This window comes from Notothenia rossii, assembly GCF_949606895.1.
Source record: "Notothenia rossii genome assembly, chromosome: 5".
Classification (NCBI taxonomy): Eukaryota; Metazoa; Chordata; class Actinopteri; order Perciformes; family Nototheniidae; genus Notothenia; species Notothenia rossii.
In genome coordinates, this window is record NC_136903.1 from 72,554,231 (window position 1) to 72,580,198 (window position 25,968).

The following is a 25,968-nucleotide window of genomic DNA, read 5'->3' on the forward strand; positions in this document are numbered from 1 at the left end:
CAAAAACAGGGCTGGAATAGAGCAAATAGAGCAAAATGAGGCATGGCTAAAATGCATGATCTGTTTGGTATTTTGAAAAGAAAACTTCACAGACATGTTTTATATAGGTTATGGCCCTACAATATATTTTTTAAAATATAGCATGATAGGTCCACTTTAACTTCCCGACCTGGAAAGGCTTTTTTTTTTTTTAAATCAAAGATGGCTGCCAAGAACACAAATGAGGAAATAAGTGTGACACTCACCTGCTCTCCGCGCTCCCCCGAGACTCCTGGGATACCGCGTGGACCCACTATGGAGGGGCCGATCGGACCTCTCTCTCCCTGAGACACAGGGAAAACAACATTACAACACAAACTATGTCACAATTTGTAACTGGCACAACACTTTCCTTCGGGATAAATAAAATCCTATCTTATCTTGTGTCTGCAGTGGATATATTTAGAACAAAATGTGCATTACAAGTTTAAAAAATCATGTTACAAACTATCTTATTGTCCCTGTGTACATATTCCCTGGAAGTGATATTTTGTCTGCATAGTGTCAGTGAAAAAAAGAAAGTTAACTGTTCAGGTTGAACTTTATTTCCATTGTACTTATGCTTCTTCAAACCAGATACTGTATTCAAAACTCAAACGGATGATTCAGACATCAAAGCTACAAAGAATACAACTTTAATACTTTCATTATGCAGTTCTGGTTCGTTGTGTCCTTTTAGGTTGTTTTTAAAGTTTTTTCTTGGTGTTTATTGCTTTTCCATCCTATTAACAGATGCTCAGTCTTCCTTTCAGGCTGCACCCTAGCTCAAACATTGTTTTGGGAAATGAATGCAACTAGGTTGACTCAATTGGAAAAAAAGGTGTGCTCATCAAAGAGACTCGATATAGCCCTGCTCTCCTGTCACCGGCTTTCTTTATTTACTTGATGATGCAGCAGAAAGGCCCATCTAACTGTCAATCAACATGAAGCAATACACAGCAATCAAAACCAGCAATCAGGTGAGGAAGAAGAGGAGAGCAAACTCAGGAGTAATACAAAAGTCTCTATTCTATTTATGGCAGTCTTGCATTATATCCTAAATGTCACAACTGTCAAAAACGAAAAAAGTATATTTGTTGCCACTCACGCACCTCTGACTGCTGAAACTGTGTGCAATCATAGTGAAGCCATTGTACCTTGTCTAATCTTACTCCATTGTACATTTGTGTTCTTTGCTAGGTCACCACTAAATGTTCACAGTTTTGATTAATGGGGCACCAATTAACTGTTGTAAGAAAGGCTTGTTTAATTCGCATATGTGTATGTATTAATTACCTTGTGTTCAAATTGTTGACGAAGACTCTGTTTTTCTCAAATGCCTCAACAGTAACCAAATAATCAAAAAAACTGAGACAATTCTTGATGAAGCGAAGTAATTGGGTTCAGAGTTTAGCAAAAGCAAAACTTCCCAAACACATGAAACGATGCTAAAACCATGGCGTTTAAAGCACTTCCACATAAACAACATTTGCACGGACAAGTAGCACACCTCTGCAAATCAGAGACCGTGCGGTGTGAGTTTGTAGACAGATGTTTAATAGTGCTGCTGTAGTTAAACACAACAACGTTTCTCTGTTTTCGGATTCTCACCAACGTGTATGTTCAAAAAAAAATTCAGAAGGTAACTCAATTTTGTGCATAAAGTATTATTTGTATAGACTGCCCCTACATATGTGACGTGTAGAATTTGTCGCACTCCAGCAAAAGTAAGGAGAATCACCTTTTGTCCCTGAAGACCCTCTGGGCCACCGCCACCAGCTGGTCCCTGAGTGCCAGTCAGGCCCGGGACCCCGTCCACTCCTCTGAGGCCGGGGGGGCCAGGGAGGCCAGACGGGCCCTAGAAGAAGCACAGAGACAGTTATCTATGGATCTCAAGGTTTCCTGTAGTTGTGAGAATGAGCGATGTTGTGCTTCTGATAGTACACAGAGATAAGGAACAGCGTGTACGGTGAATCTCAAGCTGAAGTTAGAAACTCACCCTTTCACCTTTCTCTCCCTGAGCTCCTTTGGGTCCTCCAAGCCCGTCAAAACCACGGTCACCCTAAAACAGACTGACACATGAATTCCACCATTCCAACATAGACTGGTCAACATCCAAAGACTGGCTTTAATCCTTCAAAGACTCAAATCGCTGCATTATGGACTTGGTTCGCACTCGAGTCAAATAAAAGTGGTTACACTTTATGTTCGGACACATTGATAGTTAGAGATAATAAAGTACATACCTTAGGGCCCACTATTCCCTCTTTTCCGGAGATCCCTGAGACCCCAGAAGGTCCGAGCTCCCCCTGGGGAACAAAGAGCATGCCTGTAGATGCCAATCTCAACTGTCACAGGAAGGAATTTAATGAAAAACTTAATTTTTTATACCACAGATATTACTCATACCTGTTCGCCTTTTCTTCCTGGTAGGCCTGATCGCCCATGAATACCAGAATCCCCCTGAACACACAAATTCCGATTCAGCCAATGTTTAAATACTCACCACACTGTACATGAATCATGAATGTCTGACTCATATAATTTATACAACTCTGAATTATAATCAAAACATTACACCACTAGCTATTAGAGAAATGTTAACATGCTTCTGTTTCTTTGTTCATTATTTGGACAGAATAAAAACCCAAATGTCAAAATTCCAGTGGGTGGGAAATTATCCCTTTTACAATTTCTGTATTCATGCTTATTTCTTCTTTTCTTCTTCCTCCTACAAAATGTTCTCTGCCTGTCTAAATCCCACCTTGCCTCCTTTGGGTCCATCGCCTCCACAAGCCCCCTTGGGTCCTCGGTCACCCTGGAAACACACAAGTTCATCATTGACAGAGGCATAATAGAGAGGCTTGTGAGTCACAAAAGGGACAAGACGTTCCATACCAGACAGACAGACAGAGAACCCATCTATAGATACATTAAGTCCTTTCACCTGCCAATCAGACTGCAGCATTGAGCACTTACACATAGAGTGGACATGAAACAATGTCACCAGCTACTTCTAAACAGCGGCGGACATGAGGCGGAACAGGGTGCTATCATTCTCCTGATAACGGGTGTTGAGACAAGTGGCAATACAGCTGCAGAGCTCTGGCGGATGTTGTCTGTTCCAGCCGGGCTAAATCCACCCTTACATGTGATAGCACACTGGTATTATCTTCAAACGAACACAGTGAACTTGGATGGACTTTTTCTTTCAACATCTTTCTTTGTAGACTTAGAATGTGGCTAGTATTTCACACAACTTTAGTACAGAATAAAATGAAGAGTCTGAACTTTGAGCTTAGGGTCTGAAGAGTGAAGCCAATGCCAAGGGCCTTAAACGTGCATGCTCTGTAATATCCAGCACTGGTTTCAAAAAGAGGTTGGATTGTATAGAAGTCTATAAGAAAATGAACCTACTTCTCGTATAATTTTTTTCCCGACAAGTTTATTATCTTAATTGCTGGTTAAGTCTTGTTTACAGCCTTTTCCAGTGTGTTTTCAGTTGATTTATTTACATTTATTACAACATCTTTGTTGCCTAAAAATGTATTTTTAGGTGTTTGGTTGTACTTAGATCCACCCTCTTTTGTCACTGATGGTTGAAAAAAGACAAGATGGAGGCAGTATAAATATGGAACTGGAGGCTTCAGAACCAAAGTCCATGAACCAATTGTGACGGCTCGGTGGGGAAGGGATACAGCTAGCCTGGCATTGTCTTCTTGCATCGCAGTAAAGCTCATTAATAATTTGCATTAATTGTAAATGAAGACGGTGTAGAATTGTAAACTTTGGACAGATTCAAACAAGCTATATTTCCCTAAATGTTGGAAAGTTATTTTAAAGCTTCAAGTCTCATCCACCTGAACATTTTTAAACGTTGTGCATTTTAAGAGATGTCTGTGATTGTGATATATATATAGGGTATATATATAGTAAATGGACTGTACTTATATATGTATATATACATAAGTCCAATTACCATGATCCTTTTTTGTATTTGATTGCGTGTTGAGTTTGTTGCACATCTTCTGTCTGTACTTATATTTCCTGCTGCACTGTGTTCTCCTTTGCAAAACAAATCTTTATCTCTACTAGATTACTTAATAAAAGGTGATTTTAATAAGAAAACAACCTACGAATAATTCCCTTTATATTTGATTCTTTCAGTGATTGAAATGTTATTCAAATAAATAATTGAAGTGAAGGAAAAATGGCTGAAAAAAGAAAATCTAATTTCTGGGTATTAATCATCATAATGTTAGGGTTAAGGCAAATATTCTGCAGGCACATTTTTAAAACATAATTTGCAGTAATAATCTGCAATCATATCAATGTTATGAATTGAATTGAATTGTGAACTGCATCACTGGCTCCTGAAAGGTGCTTCAAGGTTGAAACCACACAGAATGAACAAGCAGCGTCTCTCTCACACACACACACTGAAAATACCTTGATTCCCCTCATTCCTACGATGCCGAGCTCTCCTTTATCCCCCTTATGCCCCAGCAGCCCGTCTTTTCCTGATAAACCCTAGAAGATAAAACAGAAACCGTTCCTTTCTCTGTCCAGCAAAGAGAGAAAACCATGCACAGAAAATGCTAAATCTGTATTTTGATGGAATTAAAATCACAGACCGATTCACCAGGTACCCCATGTTGGCCTGCTTCTCCCTACAGACACACGACAGGATTACAGTAATTAGAGCAGTCAAATTACTACGTGCACTGATTACTGACTGGCTTTGCTAATAATTATGACACTGATTCAATCACAATAATCATCCGTGCTCAGCGTTGCTCACCTTCTGTCCACCGGGCCCACGGGCACCCGGGAATCCACTGGATCCTCGGTCTCCTGGCTCTCCCGTGAGACCCTGATGTCAAACACATACACAGACATATGAAATTGATCACTTGTTATATGAATACACTTGAGTGACATCTGCTCTAATTATTGCAATATCAATTATTGTCTAAATGTAATGTTTTTCTGGTTGCCTTGTAGTGTTGTAATTCTTTTCTTTTGTTATTTTTTAGTGTTGCAAAGGGCAGTACATACATTGTTTTGTGTGACATACAGGTATTGATAATCAAAACATTGTCACATAGGAATAAACAAGAAGAGAACAAAGATGAAACGAGACAGAAGAAAGCTAACAAACCAAAAAAAAATACTTTGTGATATTTAGGTGATTCATATTTCTAAGTTAAAATACTAATTGATGCAAGAGATCAGATCCATGTTAGTAATGACAAAATATCAACCACGTCTTATTTAGATTTCAAATGATTTAATGCTTAAAATAAACAACGTATGTTATGGCAATAAACAATCTTACCTGCGGTCCTAGAGGGCCCTCTTGACCCTTCACCCCCTTTTCTCCCTGTACACCTTTGGGTCCCCTGTCCCCCTATAATGGAACAACAGTTAAATCAACAACAAGCAAAACCAAATGTACACTCTGTGGATATTTTCTTTATTCCACATCAGGACCATCACTGACCGTTTCTCCTTTGTTGCCCTTCTCTCCACCGGGTCCTCCCACCAGCACCGTGTCCCCCTGTGAGTGACAGAACAGCTGTAAACATCCAACGCCAAAACATCAACGCAAAACGATTCATCCTGTCGTCTTCTCCTGAGTGGTGTCACTTACACTATCACAGCTAATCAACGTTGTGTGTATTCATATATTCCTTGCTATTGAAAGGGCTCGTTCAAAACAGCAAATATCCGCACAATCTGTTTTTTTTTTCCTCTTTCATTTCTTTGTTGTCTCAATGTCATCTTGACAAATACAAAAATGTATATAAAGAAAGAGAGTAAAAGAGAGCAACTATTTTATACGACAGTAAAATGAACTCACCTTCTCTCCTTTGTCACCTTGCAACCCAAGGTCTCCCTGAGAAAAAAAAGATAGAGGGCAAAACATTTCACTCAGATCTGTCAATTTATTCTGCACTAAACATAAGCAGAAAGCTTGGGGGACCCAGCTAGCATGATGATACATTAATGGGGAAAGGACTGGTAGTATTTACCTTCTCTCCCCGGCCACCACGAATCCCTGCGGGACCCTGACAAACACATAAACACACATTATTTGCAACTGCACAAAGAAATACCAACGTCCATGTTTCTAACTGCAGGCTTGACAGCAAAACTGAAATCCCAGTGATGCCACGACTCCTCAGGGTGTACAGTTCGATAAAAGGTTCAGCACAGGTTGATCCTTTCTAAAACTATAAGCACTGCAACGCTGTGAGGGAGAATAAGGCCTATTAAAAAACAAGTTTACAATCTAAGATATCCATTTTTTTTTTTTTAAAACCTTGTTTATTCCAATGATTTCTGCATGTGTTTTTCCATGCACGCCTTCATACAGACTGACTCATGGTTAAAGAAGGCTTTTGAAAAACACAACAATGAAAGCTCAAGAAGAAAGGCTTTGGGTGATGTTCCTGAGTGATGGATACAAATTAACTCTTGGTATTTACCGTTGTCCCTCTCTCCCCATCCAGGCCAGCACGACCCTCCTCTCCCTAAGACATAACAGAAAGGAAAAGGTACACAGAGTTTCTATCATCCAGAGGCAGATTAACATTAGATCACATCTTCAATGTTGTAAACGATATCTTACTCTCGGCCCTGAATCTCCTCTCTCTCCTCTGGGACCGGGGACACTGGCGCCGACTTCCCCCTGGCAACAGAAATATTTACTCAATTAAAAACAACTGTTGACATTAAGGCAGGTAGACAGGAATATGTGTCTGCTAGGATAGTCACCTTGTCTCCTTTGCCCCCGTTAGTACCGGGAGAGCCCTAGAAAACAAAGTATTGCATTAATCATTGTTGTCTGTTGTACTTTCTCAGCCTTAACAAAATAAAACATATTTGCACATGTCCTAACTTAGGAAACCATCTATAAGACAACAAAAACCAGAAGTTAAGCAGGGTAAAAAATCACGCCTAAATCATTTAATTGAATCTGAGGCTAGCTACTAATTGCAGTGTAATTAAAAAGGGATTTAAACTCACTGCCTCTCCAGGGGGTCCAGAAGGACCAGGGGGTCCGGCAGTTCCTACACGGCCTCCAAAGCCCTGTAGGCCCTGAAACACAAGACCTCAATAGTTGAAAATCAACCACCAGCATTAAAACAGATAGCATGCAGTATAAGGAAGTCAGCTGCTCCACTGACCCTCTCCCCTGGTGGTCCTGGAGGTCCTAGTTGTCCAATTTCTCCCCTCAGGCCAGGCGGCCCAATATTCCCTGCCTTCCCCTGCAGCCCCGGAGGACCAGCTGGACCTGGAAGGCCTGTATCTCCCTGAGTGAAGCCAGAGTTAGATTTTGACATGTGGCACATCTTATTAATCATCATTTATACTGTAGCGCACCTCATGCTGTTACTCACCTTCAAACCTTGAGGCCCGTCCCTTCCAGGAGGCCCTGCCTGCCCTATGCCCTTCTCTCCCTGCAACAAACATTGTGTCATAACTGTAGCATGGATTGGGTTTGATTTCAGGCTTATTATTTAAACACAACAGATCCTTACCTTATCTCCTTTTGACCCAGAAGATCCTTGTGCCCCCTGCATCAAAAACAGATATATAGGGGTTTGGAAACTGGAATAACTGATTGAAACCCATACCAATAAAACATGAAACGGAAACATTTCAACTATTGTTATATAAAACACGCATGAATAATAATATCTTACAGTTGCAGTTTGTTTAAAGTATTACACATTTCTGTATGCCCACCAAATACTGGTTTGCCATTATTATATCACTGGAGACACATTTCATCAGTATTGGTCTGTACTGTCAGAAGTTTAGTTACACATCAAACACCTCGTTAACCTCAAGGATAACAAATAATCAAAACCTCAAGCATCAGAGGAGATTGGTCTCAATTACAGTGGACACTTTTAGATAAGAGGTCTAGAGACTTCAATAGCACTGCTGTTAAATGTTGGATTAGGGATGAATGAAATATTTGACAGACTTTCCAGGAAGGGACTTTGACAAAGCATCCAAATACTTTATAAAACCAATAACTGTTTAGTGGTAATAAAAGTTGATCTGAATAGCTCTTCAGCAGCGATTCAGACATAATCGACAGGCTATCTTTTTATACACAATGTCATTTGAGAATATTTTAACAATATTTTTTTTATTCGTTGAAATCTTTGTCCCCATCCTGATAGAACTTTGCCCCAAATGACACCCCTAATAGTAGTGTTATATCGGTATGGAACTTCATGGATAGACGATCGCCTTAGACCTTTGGGATCAGAAGTCTATTTACACAACCCAAATCCACAAAATGCAGAAAGCAGTGGCAGTAGGAGCGGATTACTTACATCTTCTCCAGGCTCTCCTGCTTCACCATCCACTCCCTAGAATAACGAAAGGTAGCACAACGTGAACTTTTAGTTTAGTTAACTTTATGAATATGTGTTTCCCCGCTGCATGACGGTACTCACTCTCTCTCCTTTGTTGCCACCAGCACCTTTGTCTCCCCTGTTACCCTGAAACAAAGCAGTTATGATACCATATTAATGAAAAAGCACTTGACATTTCCACGCTGCTGTCTGGTGGCACTCGCTGAGAGGGAACCTTCAGTGCTAATGCTTTCGATCACCCTCACCTTTTCTCCCAATAGACCTCTCTCTCCAGCCGTTCCTGGCAGTGTTTGACCACTAAGACCCTGCATCAATCATAACCAGGAAAGAGATGTCAGCTCTGTTCTGCTACCTCTATTTCATACATTGTTTTAGTCTTTCATCTCTGCATTTACTGGGTATGTTCAGTTCAATGGGAAAAAATGGTTAATGCTAATAACAGGGACTTACCCTCTCTCCCTTCAGTCCAGGGGGTCCAGCCACAGCCTGAGTGCAGAAAAATGGAGAAAATAATAGAAATTACCTTTGCAGAATTGTAAGGGTTCTTGATGGAAATGTACACTTAAAAGTCATGGTATTCAAGTAGTATATGAACCGTTTGCTTTTCCGGCTTTCAAAGATGAAGAGTCTTAATGTCTTTTGTGTGGACAGCCAATTTAATGCACAAAACCTACTACTTATCCACAATCTATATTTTTCTTCTCTCTAGGAGGCAAGGACATAAAACTTCCTTGACAAATGCTTGTGTTAATAACGTAATTTTGAAATCGTCGTTGACAATTTAAGGAACAATTTTTGGTAGTTATTGCTCACAATTTACTTTGTGAAGTGCCGTTTTTCTTGTTTTGGGCGTCTCACGTTTTTAATTCTGTGTTAACAAAATGACAAATTCCAGAAAGGTTTTCAGGGGCAAAAAGGAAGCTCTACTGCTTTCATTCTGGAGGATTGAAACAAAACAAAAAGCTGCGGGGTTGGAAAATGCAATGTTACTTCATCTAAATGAGTTTGGGTGTGTGTACGTGTGTGTTTAAACAAATGGTGGAGCGTTTGAGCAGATGGGCAAGTGTTGCCTCGCTATTCATCAAACGAGTGAACTCACTGACAGAGTCACTGCGGCTCTGTCCAAGGTGCTGAACCTGAGGCAGTCAGCAGTGAGGGAGCTATTCAAAACACTCATCACGATTCATGTGAACATAACAAACAGCGGGAATGGCGGCGAATACCAAGAACCTGACGAGCAAGCTCCTTTTTTGTATCTTTTTCTCCAGACACTTTTACTAGCAAAGAAACTCCTGTGAGGAGTTTAACCTTCTATTTGGTTGTTAAGACGGAGACCATATGCTGCAACATCCCTGCTTCCACTCCAGCTGGGCACCTTACATATCATACCCTTCTCTCTGATAAAGGTCACAATATGATATTAACTTAAGGTAGAGACAGAGTGTAGAAGCTTTTAAAGCAACACAAGAGGCTACTCTAGCATAGCATGTGAGTTTGAGTCGGATACCTGCTCCCATACATTAAGTTAAGCACCATATAAAAAGGCATCATGTGTAGGAAAATCGAAAACATATACAAGCAAACATTGTTAGAAAAGGAGTTAAACAATACCTAAATCAAACAAACGTTTTCCTGATGACAGATGTAATTTGCTCAACAGCAACACCACATAGGAGTACAGTCCACACTCATAAGTTAGACATTGGTGTTGCTAACTGCAATAATAATAATAATATTAATTTGTGAACAAAAAGGTGTTTTGAGCCATGTTTCATAAGAGACAAACAGCAGCGACGATGTTATGTGATTAAGTGATGAGCCCTTCAGAGAAAGAGTTGTGAATGTATGTGACCTTCTCTGTCATTTTCTGTCTCATTGAGCTGAATGTGGCTTAATTGTGATCCTCATCAGCAGTATTGGCAAAGACATTGTCCTGCCGAGCCAATCCCTATTAGATGCCTGCAGTCATTCAAATGCAGGCAACTGGCAGGCAATTATATGTTGGTGTCAGTGGTGAGGTGGTTTCCATTTGAAGGCTGAGAATGCTGAATGATAATACGTTGAGTATTGCAAAATGTATCTGTTTGAGGGCTCTCTTTTTTTTTATATCCAAACTGAATTCTGACCCGCCAGGGATGTTGCTAACATCGCACTTACAAGATATATATACATTTACACATACAATCCAGACCAGCTTTTTTGCCCCTTCAGACCGACAGTCTGGTACAGAACGCTCAAGCCAATTACCCATGAATCTTTGCAAGGATTTAGCTGAAATACACATTCACAGTTGGCTCCTCTGTTATTTTTAGAGTGGGAGGCAAGACAGGCCTCCACAGGGTTTTTCCCCATTTAGCTACCATTCTGCGAAAACACTCCAGGGCTGTGCTGCACCAGATAATACAGACCTGTGAGGGTAGTGCGAACAAAAGAAAGAGTGACAATATATGTTCCTGATAAGTGAGAACTCATTTTACTGGGTGAGCAAGTGCCAGAGAATTTGCTTTTTGAATGTCAATCAATAACAGTCGCATAACAGAGAAATCCCACTGAGACAGCTCACCCGGGAAAATGGAGGTCTTGTAGTACTGCGTAATCCCTGCTCAAAATAGCCATCAAATGGGGGGGATTTTTTTGCATGCTAGATATTTAATATTACTACTAGGTAGCTTACTGACAGAAATAATGTCCTTTGACTTGTAACTTGTAAAAATGGTCTCCCTATACTGTTAAGCAAAATCATTGAGAGAAGTTAATGGAGATAAAAAAATAACGAAAATGCTTTCATACAGATCTACAGACCTCTCATACAGAGGCAGCTGTATTCCCACAGAGAACTGGACATACTTTAACGAAGACACACACAATGAATTACCCACACCGACATATTCCCCAGGTAAAAGGCGTACTAGACCCCATCCTTTGCATAGAAGCGACATGAGAAACAAAAACGAGACCTGGCGAAATCCTGTCTAACCCAGTTTAGGATTTTTGATAAGACTGTCTTATCTTGGGATAGAAATAAAGCCATTACAGAACGATCGTTTAAAGATTCCTAAGTTAGGATGGCATAAACACTTCCCATAAATCAAACTAAATGTTTTTTAGTCTGTATGGAAATGACAACAAAGATGGGGAACAACATAAACACTATAATATCATTGTCAAAAGACTATTAAAACTGCTCTTTACATTTCCAAGACCATATACAGGACTGTCTCAGAAAATTAGAATATTGTGATAAAGTTCTTTATTTTCTGTAATGCAATTAAAAAAACAAAAATGTCATACATTCTGGATTCATTACAAATCAACTGAAATATTGCAAGCCTTTTATTATTTTAATATTGCTGATTATGGCATACAGCTTAAGAAAACTCAAATATCCTATCTCTAAATATTAGAATATCATGAAAAAGTATACTAGTAGGGTGTTCAACGAATCACTTGAATCGTCTAATTAACTCGAAACACCTGCAAGGGTTTCCTGAGCCTTGAAAAACACTCAGCTTGGTTCAGTAAACTAAATCACAAGTATGGGGAAGACTGCTGATCTGACTGCTGTCCAGAGGACCGTCATTGACACCCTCCATCAGGAGGGTAAGACACAAAAAGAAATGTCTCAAAGAGCAAGCTGTTCACAGAGTGCAGTTTCAAAGCACATCCACAAAAAGTCTGTTGGAAGGGGGAAATGTGGCAGGAAACGCTGCACAACCAAGAGAGATGACCGCAGCCTTAACAGCATTGTGAAGAAGAGTCGCTTCCAGAATTTGGGGGAGCTTCAAAGACAGTGGACTGAAGCTGGAGTCCAGGTATCAAAAGTCACTGTTCACAGACGTGTCCGGGAAATGGGCTACAATAGCCGTATTCCCATGGTCAAGCCACTTCTGAACTCAAGACAACGGAAGAGGCGTCTGACTTGGGCTAAGGAAAAGAAGCACTGGACAGTTGCACAGTGGTCCAAAGTCCTCTTTTCAGACGAAAGCAAGTTTTGTATTTCATTTGGAAGTCAAGGCGCCAGAGTCTGGAGAAAGGCTGGAGAGGAGCAAAATCCAAGTTGCTTGAAATCCAGTGTGAAGTTCCCACAGTCAGTGATGGTTTGGGGAGCCATGTCAGCTGCTGGTGTTGGTCCACTGTGTTTCATCAAGCCCAGAGTAAATGCAGCTGTGTACCAAGAGATTTTAGAGCACTACATGCTTCCGTCTGCTGAAAAGCTCTATGGAGATGAGGAATTCATTTTCCAGCATGATCTGGCACCTGCCCACAGTGCCAAAACCACCAGTAACTGGTGTACTGACCATGGCATTACTGTCCTCGATTGGCCTGCAAATTCCCCTGACCTGAACCCCATAGAGAATATGTGGGGTATTGTGAATAAGAAGCTGAAAGACACCAGACCCAACAATGCTAATGAGCTAAAGGCCACTATTGAAGCATCCTGGGCATCCATAACACCTCAGCAATGCCACAGGCTGATTGCCTCCATGCCACGCCGCATTGATGTAGTAATCCGTGCAAAAGGATTCCCAACCAAGTACTGAGTGCATTAATGGACATTTTCAAATGTTTGATTGTGTTTTGCTGTTATAAATCTTTTTTTTTTACTTGGTCTGAGGAACTATTCTAATTTTTTGAGATAGGATTTTTGAGTTTTCTTAAGCTGTATGCCATAATCAGCAATATTAAAATAATAAAAGGCTTGCAATATTTCAGTTGATTTGTAATGAATCCAGAATGTATGACATTTTTGTTTTTTTAATTGCATTACAGAAAATAAAGAACTTTATCACAATATTCTAATTTTCTGAGACAGTCCTGTATAATTGGGAGTATACCTGACATTTCCTCTCCTCCATTGACTAGTGGCTCCAACTACTCATAGCTAAAATGAACCTCCATCTTTGTCCCCATTAAAGCAAACTACTGTTGCTAGACAATGAAAAGTGAGAGCTGTTGAAATTCAAATCAAATATACAGGCATGGTAGCTATAGTTAGGATTCAGTTATTAAAAAGTTATTAAAAAAATGAATCACTTAATAATACTATCATTACCGACTGTATAGATAGGGGACGGATACAGGATAAGAGAAAGCAATGAATTTAGCAATTGCTTTTATAAAAGGAAGAGACAAAAAAGCACACAGCTATCTCTTGGAAATGTAACTTAAGATAGGACAAGAAGTTTGACACAGTAGGTTTCTGTAATGAGTGGCCATATCTGCAACTTTCACAAATAACTCCATTAATATCATTGATGTTTTTTTATTTAAACACCCAAAATGTATGCCCATTGTATTGTTGTTCCTGAATTTAACTACAGGCTACTGACAGATCCCCTCTCCAACAGAAAATGTCTCTATTTTATGATGTTTTCAGTTTGTGAGCTGTTTAGAGCGCTAGTCATGTTCCTCTCCCTACAGGCTCAAGGCTCATACTGCTGCAATCTGCTCAGAGATACAATACAGAGCGCTACAATATCACACAGCTAGCAGCCACATAAAACCGACTCCTGGACATAAAGAAGAGTAAAGAATACAGGGATACAGGCAGCCCCAGTTGGACAAACAGCAGCAGCTCGAGCACGACCTCTAGAATAGGCCTCAGATGAAAAGTCTTGCAGTAGTAAGCCACTGTTAGCTTTACAGAGATGTTTCTTTTCTTCACATCCAATAAAGGCAATATCAAATACAATTGCATTGACTGTCTGCTGAGCCAGAGGCTGATGGGTAGAAACAGCATGTTCTCACCCTCCCTGGAGGACCACTGTCTCCCTGCTCCCCCTTTAAGCCGCCCAAGCCTGGAGGTCCAGCAATGCCCTGAGGAGCAAATTACACAATGATGTCACGAGGAGACCTGATGAAAACCGCTCAGTGCACACTAAACACTGTCGAACACAGTAGATTACATGAACGAACACACACACACACACACACACACACACACACACACACACACACACACACACACACACACACACACACACACACACACACACACACACACACACACACACACACACACACACACACACACACACACACACACACACACACACACACACACACACACACACACACACACACACACACACACACACACCTGCTTCCCAGGTAATCCATGTGTTCCTTCTTTCCCAGGCACCCCATCTCTTCCAGGGACTCCTGGTTTACCAGCTTCACCCTAAAAATAAAAAACACAAACGTCAGTATGTTTGATTATAATGTATGTCTAATTTACCTAGAACACCACAAATGATCAATACTATTGTTTTTTCATTTTAGTGAGGTGGGTTCACAACAAACAGGAAACCAAGAAAATGGTCATAGAATGGCAGCCAGCTCAGGTTCGCATACTCACCACCTGCCCCGACAACCCTGGGGCGCCCTGAGGACCCTGCAGAGAGAAATAAATACAATAGTAAGAAGGAACATAATAAGATACACGTAATCAGATGTTTGATGAATTTCATGAGAAACATGAGGGCAGTTTTCCCCTGAAGATAAGAGGTGGCGACACTCACCACAGTTCCGGGGGGGCCTGCTGGTCCTGGCAGCCCTGTGCTCCCCTGGGCCCCCGGTGGACCCTGCAGAGAGCAACGCAATAAGTCACACACTGCACATCTAAAGCTTCACCATCTCAACTGGAATTTGATTAGGGCAAATTAACCTAAATCTCAAAGATTTTAGTAAGACAAGTAGAGAAGGGAAGTTGTTTTACCTTGACACCAACGCCTGGCTCTCCTTGATTGCCCTGTGAAAGAAACAAACTTGTTATGACTTTGAAAGTAACAAACAAAAACATTATAAGAATTGTTAATTGAATTAAAAGAAGCATAGATGTCGTCACACCTAGGTCAGCAAGATATAGCTAACTCACCTTCACACCTGATGGACCTGGAAGGCCATTGGGACCCATGGGGCCCTGATCAAAACACAGACCACAAATATTTAAACTGCTGCTGTTACGTGTAGGGCAGAGACTAAGGATTATGTTCACTGTGTATCAATCGCTTGGTCTATGAAATCTAAAAATAACATGAAATATTGATCACAGTTGGTCAAAGTTCAAGGTGAGGTCTTGTTTTGGTAGTCCAAAAGCCCAAATATATGAAGTTGAATTAGATTTGTTTTAAAGCAGGAAATCTCTATATTTGAGAGGCTAAGAAAATAACTTGTGAAACAATTATCAACATAGTTAGCAATAGCAATTCTTTTTCTTAAGCAACTGATCGATTATTCGACTAACATCATGTATTTGTACCCATGCTGTTGTATGTGCAATACTTACAGTTGGCCCCCTCATGCCAAGCTCTCCTGGGTTTCCCTAAAAGCAAATGCAAGTCACATACAGTAGATTGCATCCTTCAATTACTCACAAACCTGTACACATGCCACATTTTAAAGGAATACTTTGACATCTTGGAAAACCTTGTATGCTTTCCTGAAGAGAGCCAGACGAGAAGATTGATATCACTCGTGTTAAATAAATATGGCTTCCTGGAGTCTGCCCTGATGGCTTGGTAACCCCACTGTCATGACGACACTCCAGGTAGCCACTGCACCCAGTAGGTCAAAAAAGTCCTATATGACAACACGTTGATAACCCTCCCATCTAACTATATGAAAGAAAGAGAATAACTGTATTTCCCAAAATGTCAAACTATTACTCATTGCAACATATTTATGCATAAATATGTTTCTAAAAATGTAGCACAAAAGTTGTATTCTTCTTGCTCAATATTAAACAACATGGAGTTTACATAAGTAATATAAAGACGTGCTACTGATTCTCACAAGCATCTCTCTAGGAGACACAAATAAACAAACACATAAACATCTGACTCACTCATAACAACAGGTACGACAACACAAACACAGAGGATCAACAATGTCAACAGATAGACACTCATATGGTAAGCTCTGAAAAATCCGTGCTGTGCGAGAGATAAGCACAGCTGCCAGCAGCAGGAACAGCTGCATGCACGATAAGCAGACTCAAGCGAATTGAAAACATAGTAATTCTACGAGCAAAATCCTAATTTCGTATTCCTCTCTACTGCTGTACACTGGATCGTGGTGAGAGCGTCAGCTCAAGATGTCAGCCAACTTCTTTTCATCTTTTCATACAAATATGTGGTGTTTCACAAGTTTAAAATGCGTGAGATTGGCCCAGATGCTTTGGGACAGGTGGTCTTGATTAATATGTAATGAGAAACTGATTAAGGTCTGAATCTTATCCCAGACTGCAGCTCCCAAAAGTATATTTCCAATACAAATAGTTTAAAAAGGGGTAAAATTGGCCTTGAAGGTACATGAAAATGTGTGCATCCTGATGATGTGGTTACTTGTCTCCTCCTACTTGTTGTTTAATGCAAAAGCATCTACTTCCTGTCTAAGCTAAAGCGCATACTGTAGGTATCTCTAAAGCCTTGGTGCATTCCCCACACAGAGAAACATCTTCCCAGCTCCCCCTCCCCAGAGCTCAAGCATGCCATCCAGCCAGCAGCAGGAAACCTACCGGTCTGCCTAGAACTCCTGGGAACCCAGGCATGCCCTGGAGAGGATGGAAGATAGAGGAATATGGGTGACAGGAGGGTGGGGGGACAGGTGGGATGGCAGAGGGGAGACAAACAACACAAAAAAGGAAATGGACAGAGATAAGAAACATATGAGGAGAGAGAGTAGGTAAGAGGGAGGTGTTAGCTGCCCAGCTGCAAAAGGTTACTCTCTAAGATCTATGAAGACTCGGCCCAAGAGGGGAAAAGAGCTCCATAAGCCAACCCAGGGGTTTGCTGTGAAGACCAAGCCTAAGAGGAGGCCTCTTTGCTGGGTACTGGTTACTCACTGGTAGACCTCGAGGCCCAGCAGGCCCTGTTGGGCCCTGCTCCGACAAGGAGGGAAGGAAAACAAAGAGTGTGAGGAAGTGCTTAAAACCTTCCCTCTCCTTTATTTTCATTTATTCCTGCACCCGAGCAAACAAATATGTAATAGAGAACACAATTTGTGTATGGGATTTGAATGGTCACTGTAGATAAAATGGTAAGGAGAATGATAACAACTTAGCGTGTCCTCGGACGTTAACCGGAACCCTGCTGGTTTAATTTCTTACAAAGCTGAGTGCATTCATATATTTACGTATAACAATACTATAAACGACATAAGGCCAATACACAATAAGCAGGAATATAATTAGTATATTATTCACTATATATAACTAACTATATATTGTTATTGTCATAAGAAAGAAACACACTTACCTAAACTGCCGAAATAAATATTAATAAATAGTACACATATTTCGTAACCATCAAAGCCAATAATATAACATGCTCTACTAAAAAGGAAAAGGCACAATATTGTCAACTTCATCTTCAAAATTATGAATTAGTTCACATCAAGGGCTTCACGCTTACCGGTTTCCCATCCTGACCAGGTTTTCCTGGTTCTCCTGGTGTTCCCTGAAATAACAAAACACAGATTGCTACTTATTAATATATGGAATATTCTTTTATCATAGCATTAGTAGCAACAGTTAAATCAAAATAGGATCTTGATTATTAGAATATTCCAATCTAGATTCCATTCTATCAGTAGAGCCATCTACCTGTGAGCCGTCACGTCCGTTATTTCCAGACTGTCCTCTGTCTCCTTTATCTCCACGAGATCCCACAAAGCCCTTTAAGACACAACATATATATGTAGCTCATTAGCATATAGAAAACAATCAACGGTGCAAGACGTGAGATTTTCCATTATCTGTTAGTGTGTTTATATGAATCATATGAAAATCGTACTCGTTCTCCTTGAGGTCCTGGCAGTCCTGCAGCACCAGGTTCTCCCTTGTGTCCTACAACCCCTGGAGGGCCTCTGGCCCCGGGAGGTCCTACCAGTACTGACTCAGCAGATGCTCCCTAAAGTACACACACCAACAAACAAATGTGTATCTAATATTGACAAAATGTGCAATCTCCATAGTTTTACTGCATCGATAAAAAGGATGAGAAGAAGTTTACCTTTTGACCCGCTGGGCCGGCTAATCCTGTGATCCCAATTTTACCCTGAAAAACAGAACAAATTCTGATTCCAGTGCTGACATGCTTACATATTGTATATAAAGAAACATTAATTTGTTCTTACAATGTTGATGTAGAGTTCCACAAAAACAATGTCAAACACTTACAGATTCTCCTTTGTCCCCTTTCTCTGCTCTGTCCCCCTGCAATACAAATATCATGTCAGCAGGAGGATGTGGTAAGGAAAATATCTTCATTTTTTAACCCACCTGTCCTGAACTCACCTTATCTCCAGGTCTTCCAGCCTCCCCCAGTTCTCCAGCCCGCCCAGGAACCCCCGGTATCCCTGGTTTGCCCGGCTCTCCAGCGGGTCCTGAGGGTCCCTGTGGACCTCGCTCTCCGATGGCTCTCCCTGGAGGCCCAGGATTTCCCACGATTCCTCGCTCCCCTTGATCCCCTTTTGATCCTCTCTCTCCTTGGAAACCACGGGTCCCCTGATGCACAGCAGGAAATGGAAAAAGGTAAACAAATCTACATTTTAAACACAGTTAACACAGGTGTGCCAGAACATGTTATTAGACATCAGGACAGTGTGCACCATCTGAACACGCAGTGATCTTAATGAGTCTTCATCACGTTTTTGTATTAAAAAAAAGACCGTAGTCATACTCACATCTGCACCAGAGGGTCCTCTCTGTCCAGATTCGCCACCGTCACCTTTGTCACCCTTAGCTGCCTTCTGCACTGTGGGAGCTAGCGGTGTGTCCTTTCTGTCCACAACCACCTTCAGATCAGACACCTGTGGCGAGGGGAGAAAGAGAAATGGTTGAGGAGAGCCTCGTAACTTTCAGCCACATGTGAGTGTCTGGGAAATGCTTGAGACCTCATTATAAGTCATTCAGATTTATTATAATAACTTGGATTCCAACATAAGCAGGGTCTTGTGATCATTTTTAAAATGAAAAAGCACAAACTCTGGTTTTGCCGTGAGGGATTGAGACATGTTTTTTTAACTGCAGCAATACTTAATAAGGTAAGCAGATTTCAGAGTGACATTCAATCTAAGAAGTGACAATACAGTCATAAACCTTGGTCTATATGTCATTATCACAACAACCCCAACATATTGCTGTGGCTTTTACTACTTAAAGGTCCCATGACATGCTTTTCCGGTTATTACCCGTTACCTTGTGTGTTGTGTAACTTTTTATGAATGTAAACGGTCTGGAAAGTCACAAACCCTCAAAGTACACCGTGTAGCGAGTAAAACTCTAACAAAGAAAAGACGTGTCTATGCTGCCCCAGAACGATTCGTTGGAGATTTTTCCTTTTCCATTTTTAATCTCTGCGGAGCTTCGCACGCACGCACACACACACACACACACGCACACACGCACGCACGCACACGCACGCACGCACGCACACTCACTCAGCATTATATTTTCTCAGCCGCGGCTCCGCGGATCTCCGCACAGCCTGGCTGTGAGTGTGTATGTGTGCTCAGGCTGAGTTATGCGGTGTCTCGCTGTCTCGCTGACCCCACGCAGCAACCGGGAAACAACACCAGTAATCCAGCTCACACTGTCCGCTCCTCGAGCCTCAAAGGGTGGAGCAGCGAGCCCCGCAACGTCCCACCAACACGGCACCCAGACCCCACGCAGCATTCTCATCTGTTTGTCATTAGTGGTGTCATTTTCTGGTTGCTAACAAACGCCATTGTAACACATAATCACTGATGTCCAGCTGTAACGGTGGTTGACTAATCAGAACAGAGTGGGCGAGCTGACCAATCAGAGCACACTGGGCTCAAGGGAGGCGGCAGGAGCTCCAACAAGCCGTTTAGGACAGAGAGTGAATACACATACTATACAGAGATGCTGTATGAGAAACCAATGTGAGTTTGGAACATTGGACGATGTAAATCTATTCTAGTAGACCTCAACAATGGAATTATGATCAGTAGAAATGGCCATGACATGGGACCTTTAAAGCGTTTTTCCGTTGTTGTTTTTTAATGTAATGCCAATCCTATATTCCAACTCTGACATTTTTATTTATAAACTAATTGACAAGTAATAAATACATCCGGATGTTGTAAATGCCACAATGACACATGCAAGAACAAATGAACAAATAATAAGTCCTTGCTAAAGTTTGAGGACAACATAATTAGCACGAAGATTATGCTAAAAATATGAATCCGTATATCCATTAAAATGTGTCTTACTGTCTTAAAGAAATATACAGCTTGGCAATGTATTTTCAAATTAACTCCACAACACAAATGCATTTTTACATTTGAAATATGACCACTACACACATCTGAATATCAACCAAGAGCATTGAAAAAGCATTAAGAGCAGGTAAAACATGTTGGGGGAAGTTGTTGTATATAGCTGCATACAAATAATAAAATAATTCTGATGAAGGTAGTGATAAAAAGAGTAACAGTCAAAATTATCCATCAAAAACACATCTGTGCTTTAGAGTCAGTGTGAAGCCATTACTCTTCATCAACACTACAGACATTTCCATCTCAAAAGGAATCATCAAGCAACAACCTCAAATGTAAAAATGTATCTATGGAATTAACATGTAGCTCCTTAACGTATGTAATACTGACTATAAAGGTTTTGTTCCTCTGCTTTAAACGCTTGACGAACTAAAATATTAGAAAATAATTTAATTTCAAATCCAAATTGAGTGACAGTCTATATACCTGAATCCCAAGGCTGGACAGAGCCCTCTGTACATCCTGTCAAGAGAAATACACAAAATCAGTCATCAGAGAGGACAAATATCTCAAATAAATTATTCCAAAAGTCCCAGTCATAGCAGGTGATGTGCTAATGTCCTACCACTGTTGTCCCTGGTTTACCCGGTGCCCCGTCCTCTCCTGGGTCGCCCTGCCAATAAAAAAACATCAAGGTGTCAACATAAAACGTATAAAACATCACTCATGTCACACTTCCAATGCAGTTTGGGATGGACGTTTAACTTACAGCATCACCTTTGAGGCCAGATTGACCTCTATCCCCCTGGAACAAAAAAAGTTAAATGGTAAGAAAAAAAACGCCTAAGTAGTTTTTAATCTAAAAGCAACCAATACAGAGAACTAGGACTTACTCTGCCTCCCACAGCTCCGGGGATCCCAGGTATGCCCTGAAGGACAGAGCAAGGACAATGATAAGAACATCAAGAGATAAGACTGCGGGAGGGCTGCGGAAGCAAACTGGGACTGATGTAGATAAAAACACACATCTCTGCATCTACATGTGGGCAATCGATGCTGCTGGGGACAACATGACCACATGAGAGCTAGATATGAGCAGGAGTAGAGATTCATAAAGTGGGGGCCGCCAGGGGGCCTCCGCCAATTGGAGGTTAGATGAAGAAAATATACAAAAACATAACAAAATAAAATTATAATGTGTATTATTATTAAATATAATTTAAAATAGCATAACATCAAAATTGTATTTGCCGTGCCTATTTTTTGTCAGTGTTGACCTGCTCCTGAACTGTAGCTAGCTAACATTAGCTTGCTAAAAGGACAAGCAATGCTTCCTGAAAATAGATGTATTAAATGTATTACAATGATTAAAGGTTTGAAACACAACGATTATTATTATTATTATTATTATTATTGGATAGATAGAAGTAAGAAAACAAATCAAAATGTCAATGGCTTTTTAAAAACTGTTGCAAAAAGGGACATTAGCTAATGCTATTTGGGGGGTATTGGCATGGAAACGTTTTGGAAACCCAGATTGGAAATCAGATAGACGTTCCTAGCTCCTGCTTCTGTAAAGATTACTTTTTTCAAAAAAAACAAAAAATTCATTTGAAAACATAATTAGAAGCTGAGAATTTGTTTCTGTGTATAATCATTGTATCTTCTGCTAATACAAATCAGCCCTGGAAAGACCGTATCATTTTTCACACACTCGCGCATTAGGAAAAACAGCAAATGTAATATGCAATTAAATAATATAATTAACAACCATGTTAGAACGCTACAAAGTCAAGTATACTCACAGGGGTTCCTGGGGGCCCCTGTGGGCCTGGGATTGGTGAGGCTGCAACTCCTTTGACATACACCACCTGACAGACAGTGACAGTAGTTTAGTAAAGATAATACACTAACACTCCAATCATATTGTATTTAAAATGTGTCTCAGACAGTAGCACCTGTCCGGGAGGACCAATGCCGCCAGGTACGCCAGGAGCCCCCGAAGGGCCAGAGGGTCCAGACGCCCCAGCAAGGCCCCGGTCTCCTTTTGTTCCGTCCCGGCCCTGGAAAACACACGTGATTAAACAACTGAGACTCTTTATATGCAGGCTTACTTCCTCCTGTCCCATCGTAAAAGGCTGAACTATAAAATCAAAGCAGGTGGCCGCTGCCACCCCTCCACTGATGTTCTAGAGATAATTAATTTGAATTTGCAGATGAAAAAAGAACTCTGACATTTGGCGCCTCTCTGGATTCCTCTCAGAAGTGGCTACCTCTTAAAGGCTTGGCTTGATCATTAGAAGCTAGTGAAGTTATATCGCTGCTATTGATTCAGCAGTGAGTGAGAGTGTGATGGTAATGTCAATGTCAGAACAAACTACTGTTGATAAATACACACTTGAGAGGGAAAGTGATGAGGATTAAAGAAAGGATGGAAGCTGACATGTAATACAATAAAGTCAAGGTAAGGATCCATACAGGAAGCGGGGTGTGAGACAGGGCAGGATACAGTGTAGACACAAACTGACAACAAAACACAAAGAAATAGTTATATAAAGAAGACTTGGCAAAAACTGACATCTCTTCCAGCTGCTCCCAGTTCTCCTTTATCACCCTGCAGAATAAAGATAGCAGAGTCAGATATATAAATAAATAAAGACATAATAAGCACAATATTTATAAACATTTTCCTAAAAACAGACACTAAGTTTTCCTATCTGAAGTCTTTTTTATTTCATATTCAGTAAATTTTATTAAATGATTTACATGAAGTATTCTTCAAAATATTCAAATATCCTTTACTTTAAAATACTATAAAGACATTTAGATGAGGATATCGGGGGAGGTTATAGATGTGTCAAATACATTTGTCAAAAACATGTTGGGCATCAACTTTTTTATTCAGACACTCACAAAACCCTACTTGACTAAACCCTACCCTCTACGTTTTAGATGTGCATATAAATGGACAAACAACTACAAACCTTTCTGCCATCTTCACCGGGGACACCGTCCTCGCCCTGTAGGTCAAAACAAAAACGCATTAGAGACTCATTCAAACAAACAAACTGAGTAATGGTCGCTCTGCTGCTGGAGCACTCAGAGAATTCTGTGCCGTTGCTTCAGAGAATTAATTAAGACTGGCATTATGCAGCAGACCCCAAACTATATATTCCTTCAGTCCTTTATTTACAAGGCCATTACCAAATAAGAGAATGATGGAGACATATTCTGATAGATCAAATTAAAGCAGTGCATGGAATTTCATGGAAAAATGCTATTTCTTTCCAATCCCATTCGCTGTTAGCTAACCTCCAGTATTATAAAATAACAGTTTTTCTAAAGAGTTACCGTTTTGCCAGCAGAACCAGGTTTGCCATCTCCACCTGCTTTGCCCTGAAATATTACAACAAAAATTGGGACAATAAAACCAAAGTAAATGTGGTCAAACAAAAAATGTAAGAGATATGTATATACAGGTATTAACGGTGTGTGTGTGTGTGTGTGTGTGTGTGTGTGTGTGTGTGTGTGTGTATGTGTGTGTGTGTGTGTGTGTGTGTGTGTGTGTGTGTGTGTGTGTGTGTGTGTGTGTGTGTGTGTGTGTGTGTGTGTGTGTACTTACAGGTATCCCTGCAGCGCCTGAAGGCCCAACAGGTCCTTGGGGGCCCTGCTCCCCTCTAAATCCTGCTAAACCCTGGTAAATAATAAAGCCAACGCACATTTTCGAATCAATGACCATTGAGCAAAATGTATAGATATTTGCTCACATTTTGGACTGTACTGTAGCAATGTTAGGAAAGTCTAAAGAGAGTTTAAAATGTTTAATTTAGTACTTAGCAAACATGGCCACTGTGATTAGTTATGGATGTACAGCAGCAGTAATAGATCAGTCATGGGTCTGCCCCTTAAAACAAGATTTAGACTCTTTACTAATTGTTACATCGTTGAGGACTTATTATTAAAGTTAATATTTTATTATAGTCTCCTGTGAAAATGGACTGGCATGAAGACGTCTTTACCTTCAGACATCTTATGCAACTGGCCATAGGAGTGCAAACTGGATTTGAACACCTCCACAGTGCCCTCTGCAGCATGTACACGTCAAGTGCAAATACTATGCAATTCGGGGCAGATTTTCCTTAACATAATACACTGTTCGATACAGAATTTGGATGATATGATCATAACTCAAAAGTAAACACTTTTGAACTACTTTTAAATCAATTCTTGATGGCGGAGAACTCACTGCTCCATAGTTTGTCTTTTGTTAACTGGCACACTGTACATTTTAACTTTATATTTAATTAGCCATTCTTGCTTACTAAATGTAAATAACATCCTACTTTTATATTGTGTTGGCTTTGATACAGCCCCTTAATAGGGTTTTATTAGTCAGATAGTCTACATATTTGTATTTGTATATTCACCGTCAACTTTTATATTTCCCCCATTAGTTCTGTTTTATCTTCTATTTTTAGATGTTTACATTGTATCATTGTATATTCTCTACTGTTTTTATTTCTAATCATGTGCAATACTTTATTTGACATGCTGCTGCACGAAAACATTTCCCAATTTGGGATTAATAAATTATATTATCTTTATCTTATTGACTTACTTAATACATATCAATCACACAACTTTAGTGAGCATAACACTAAACATTTATGAGCATTCCCTTTCATATCATTGCTTAGAATACAGATTACAACCACACAGAAGCAATGAACTCACGTCTCTCCCATGATCCCCCTGTTTTCCAGCATCACCCTGTAACATGAAGAGAACAATACATTGTATTAGCTGCACTAATTCACCACCCAGTGAATCTCTACATACAATGTGTTGTTATGGTTTCAGAGAAAAAAATAATATAAACTGAAGTACCCTCTGACCAGCGGGTCCAGCAGCACCTGGTTTACCATCTATACCAGAACGTCCATCTAACCCGGAAGTTCCCCTTTCTCCCTGTCACAAAGACATTTAGGGTTTGAAAACACATTTACTTTACAGCAACAGTTTGAGTATCATTTTAACTTCTGCCCATGGTGCTTTCTTCTACACAGATACAAATAAACTGAGAAGTTTATTTGTTTCAATCTTGATAACATGACATGTGTTCCTGTAGCTTCAGTAGGTGAGATTGTGAGGACCAGCCACACTGATTTCAAACCTTCTCTCCAGGCGCTCCTCTTTCCCCTGCATCACCCTGGAAAGAATAGAAAGGACAATGATGACAATGATGATTTCAACAAATCTGTAGAACTGAGCTTGTCCACAAAGAAATTTACAAAAGCCCCCTTTT

General features: G+C 40.4%; 1 protein-coding gene across 1 annotated transcript in view; it reads right to left on the reverse strand.

Annotated features, from left to right (window-relative positions):
* The window catches only part of col7a1 (collagen, type VII, alpha 1), a 79,075-nt gene that overhangs the window by 2,045 nt on the left and 51,062 nt on the right, over positions 1–25,968 (reverse strand). The window contains exons 61-112 of the mRNA XM_079682257.1: positions 25,837–25,872; positions 25,551–25,631; positions 25,398–25,433; positions 24,286–24,357; positions 24,015–24,059; positions 23,648–23,683; positions 23,242–23,277; positions 22,622–22,726; positions 22,469–22,534; positions 21,557–21,592; positions 21,433–21,468; positions 21,289–21,336; positions 21,150–21,185; positions 19,104–19,229; positions 18,715–18,924; positions 18,598–18,633; positions 18,431–18,475; positions 18,212–18,328; positions 18,022–18,093; positions 17,831–17,875; positions 16,936–16,971; positions 15,706–15,741; positions 15,295–15,339; positions 15,136–15,168; positions 14,939–15,001; positions 14,776–14,811; positions 14,518–14,598; positions 14,166–14,234; positions 8,868–8,903; positions 8,663–8,722; positions 8,499–8,543; positions 8,376–8,411; positions 7,566–7,601; positions 7,425–7,484; positions 7,212–7,337; positions 7,051–7,122; positions 6,799–6,834; positions 6,653–6,712; positions 6,510–6,554; positions 6,054–6,089; positions 5,882–5,917; positions 5,522–5,578; positions 5,357–5,428; positions 4,820–4,891; positions 4,653–4,688; positions 4,468–4,548; positions 2,783–2,836; positions 2,428–2,481; positions 2,265–2,327; positions 2,018–2,080; positions 1,760–1,876; positions 246–323 (exon numbers count right to left, since the gene is read on the reverse strand). Coding sequence (XP_079538383.1) covers positions 246–323; positions 1,760–1,876; positions 2,018–2,080; positions 2,265–2,327; positions 2,428–2,481; positions 2,783–2,836; positions 4,468–4,548; positions 4,653–4,688; positions 4,820–4,891; positions 5,357–5,428; positions 5,522–5,578; positions 5,882–5,917; positions 6,054–6,089; positions 6,510–6,554; positions 6,653–6,712; positions 6,799–6,834; positions 7,051–7,122; positions 7,212–7,337; positions 7,425–7,484; positions 7,566–7,601; positions 8,376–8,411; positions 8,499–8,543; positions 8,663–8,722; positions 8,868–8,903; positions 14,166–14,234; positions 14,518–14,598; positions 14,776–14,811; positions 14,939–15,001; positions 15,136–15,168; positions 15,295–15,339; positions 15,706–15,741; positions 16,936–16,971; positions 17,831–17,875; positions 18,022–18,093; positions 18,212–18,328; positions 18,431–18,475; positions 18,598–18,633; positions 18,715–18,924; positions 19,104–19,229; positions 21,150–21,185; positions 21,289–21,336; positions 21,433–21,468; positions 21,557–21,592; positions 22,469–22,534; positions 22,622–22,726; positions 23,242–23,277; positions 23,648–23,683; positions 24,015–24,059; positions 24,286–24,357; positions 25,398–25,433; positions 25,551–25,631; positions 25,837–25,872 — 3,150 coding nt within the window. The remainder of the gene's footprint in view (positions 1–245; positions 324–1,759; positions 1,877–2,017; positions 2,081–2,264; positions 2,328–2,427; positions 2,482–2,782; positions 2,837–4,467; positions 4,549–4,652; positions 4,689–4,819; positions 4,892–5,356; positions 5,429–5,521; positions 5,579–5,881; positions 5,918–6,053; positions 6,090–6,509; positions 6,555–6,652; positions 6,713–6,798; positions 6,835–7,050; positions 7,123–7,211; positions 7,338–7,424; positions 7,485–7,565; positions 7,602–8,375; positions 8,412–8,498; positions 8,544–8,662; positions 8,723–8,867; positions 8,904–14,165; positions 14,235–14,517; positions 14,599–14,775; positions 14,812–14,938; positions 15,002–15,135; positions 15,169–15,294; positions 15,340–15,705; positions 15,742–16,935; positions 16,972–17,830; positions 17,876–18,021; positions 18,094–18,211; positions 18,329–18,430; positions 18,476–18,597; positions 18,634–18,714; positions 18,925–19,103; positions 19,230–21,149; positions 21,186–21,288; positions 21,337–21,432; positions 21,469–21,556; positions 21,593–22,468; positions 22,535–22,621; positions 22,727–23,241; positions 23,278–23,647; positions 23,684–24,014; positions 24,060–24,285; positions 24,358–25,397; positions 25,434–25,550; positions 25,632–25,836; positions 25,873–25,968) is intronic.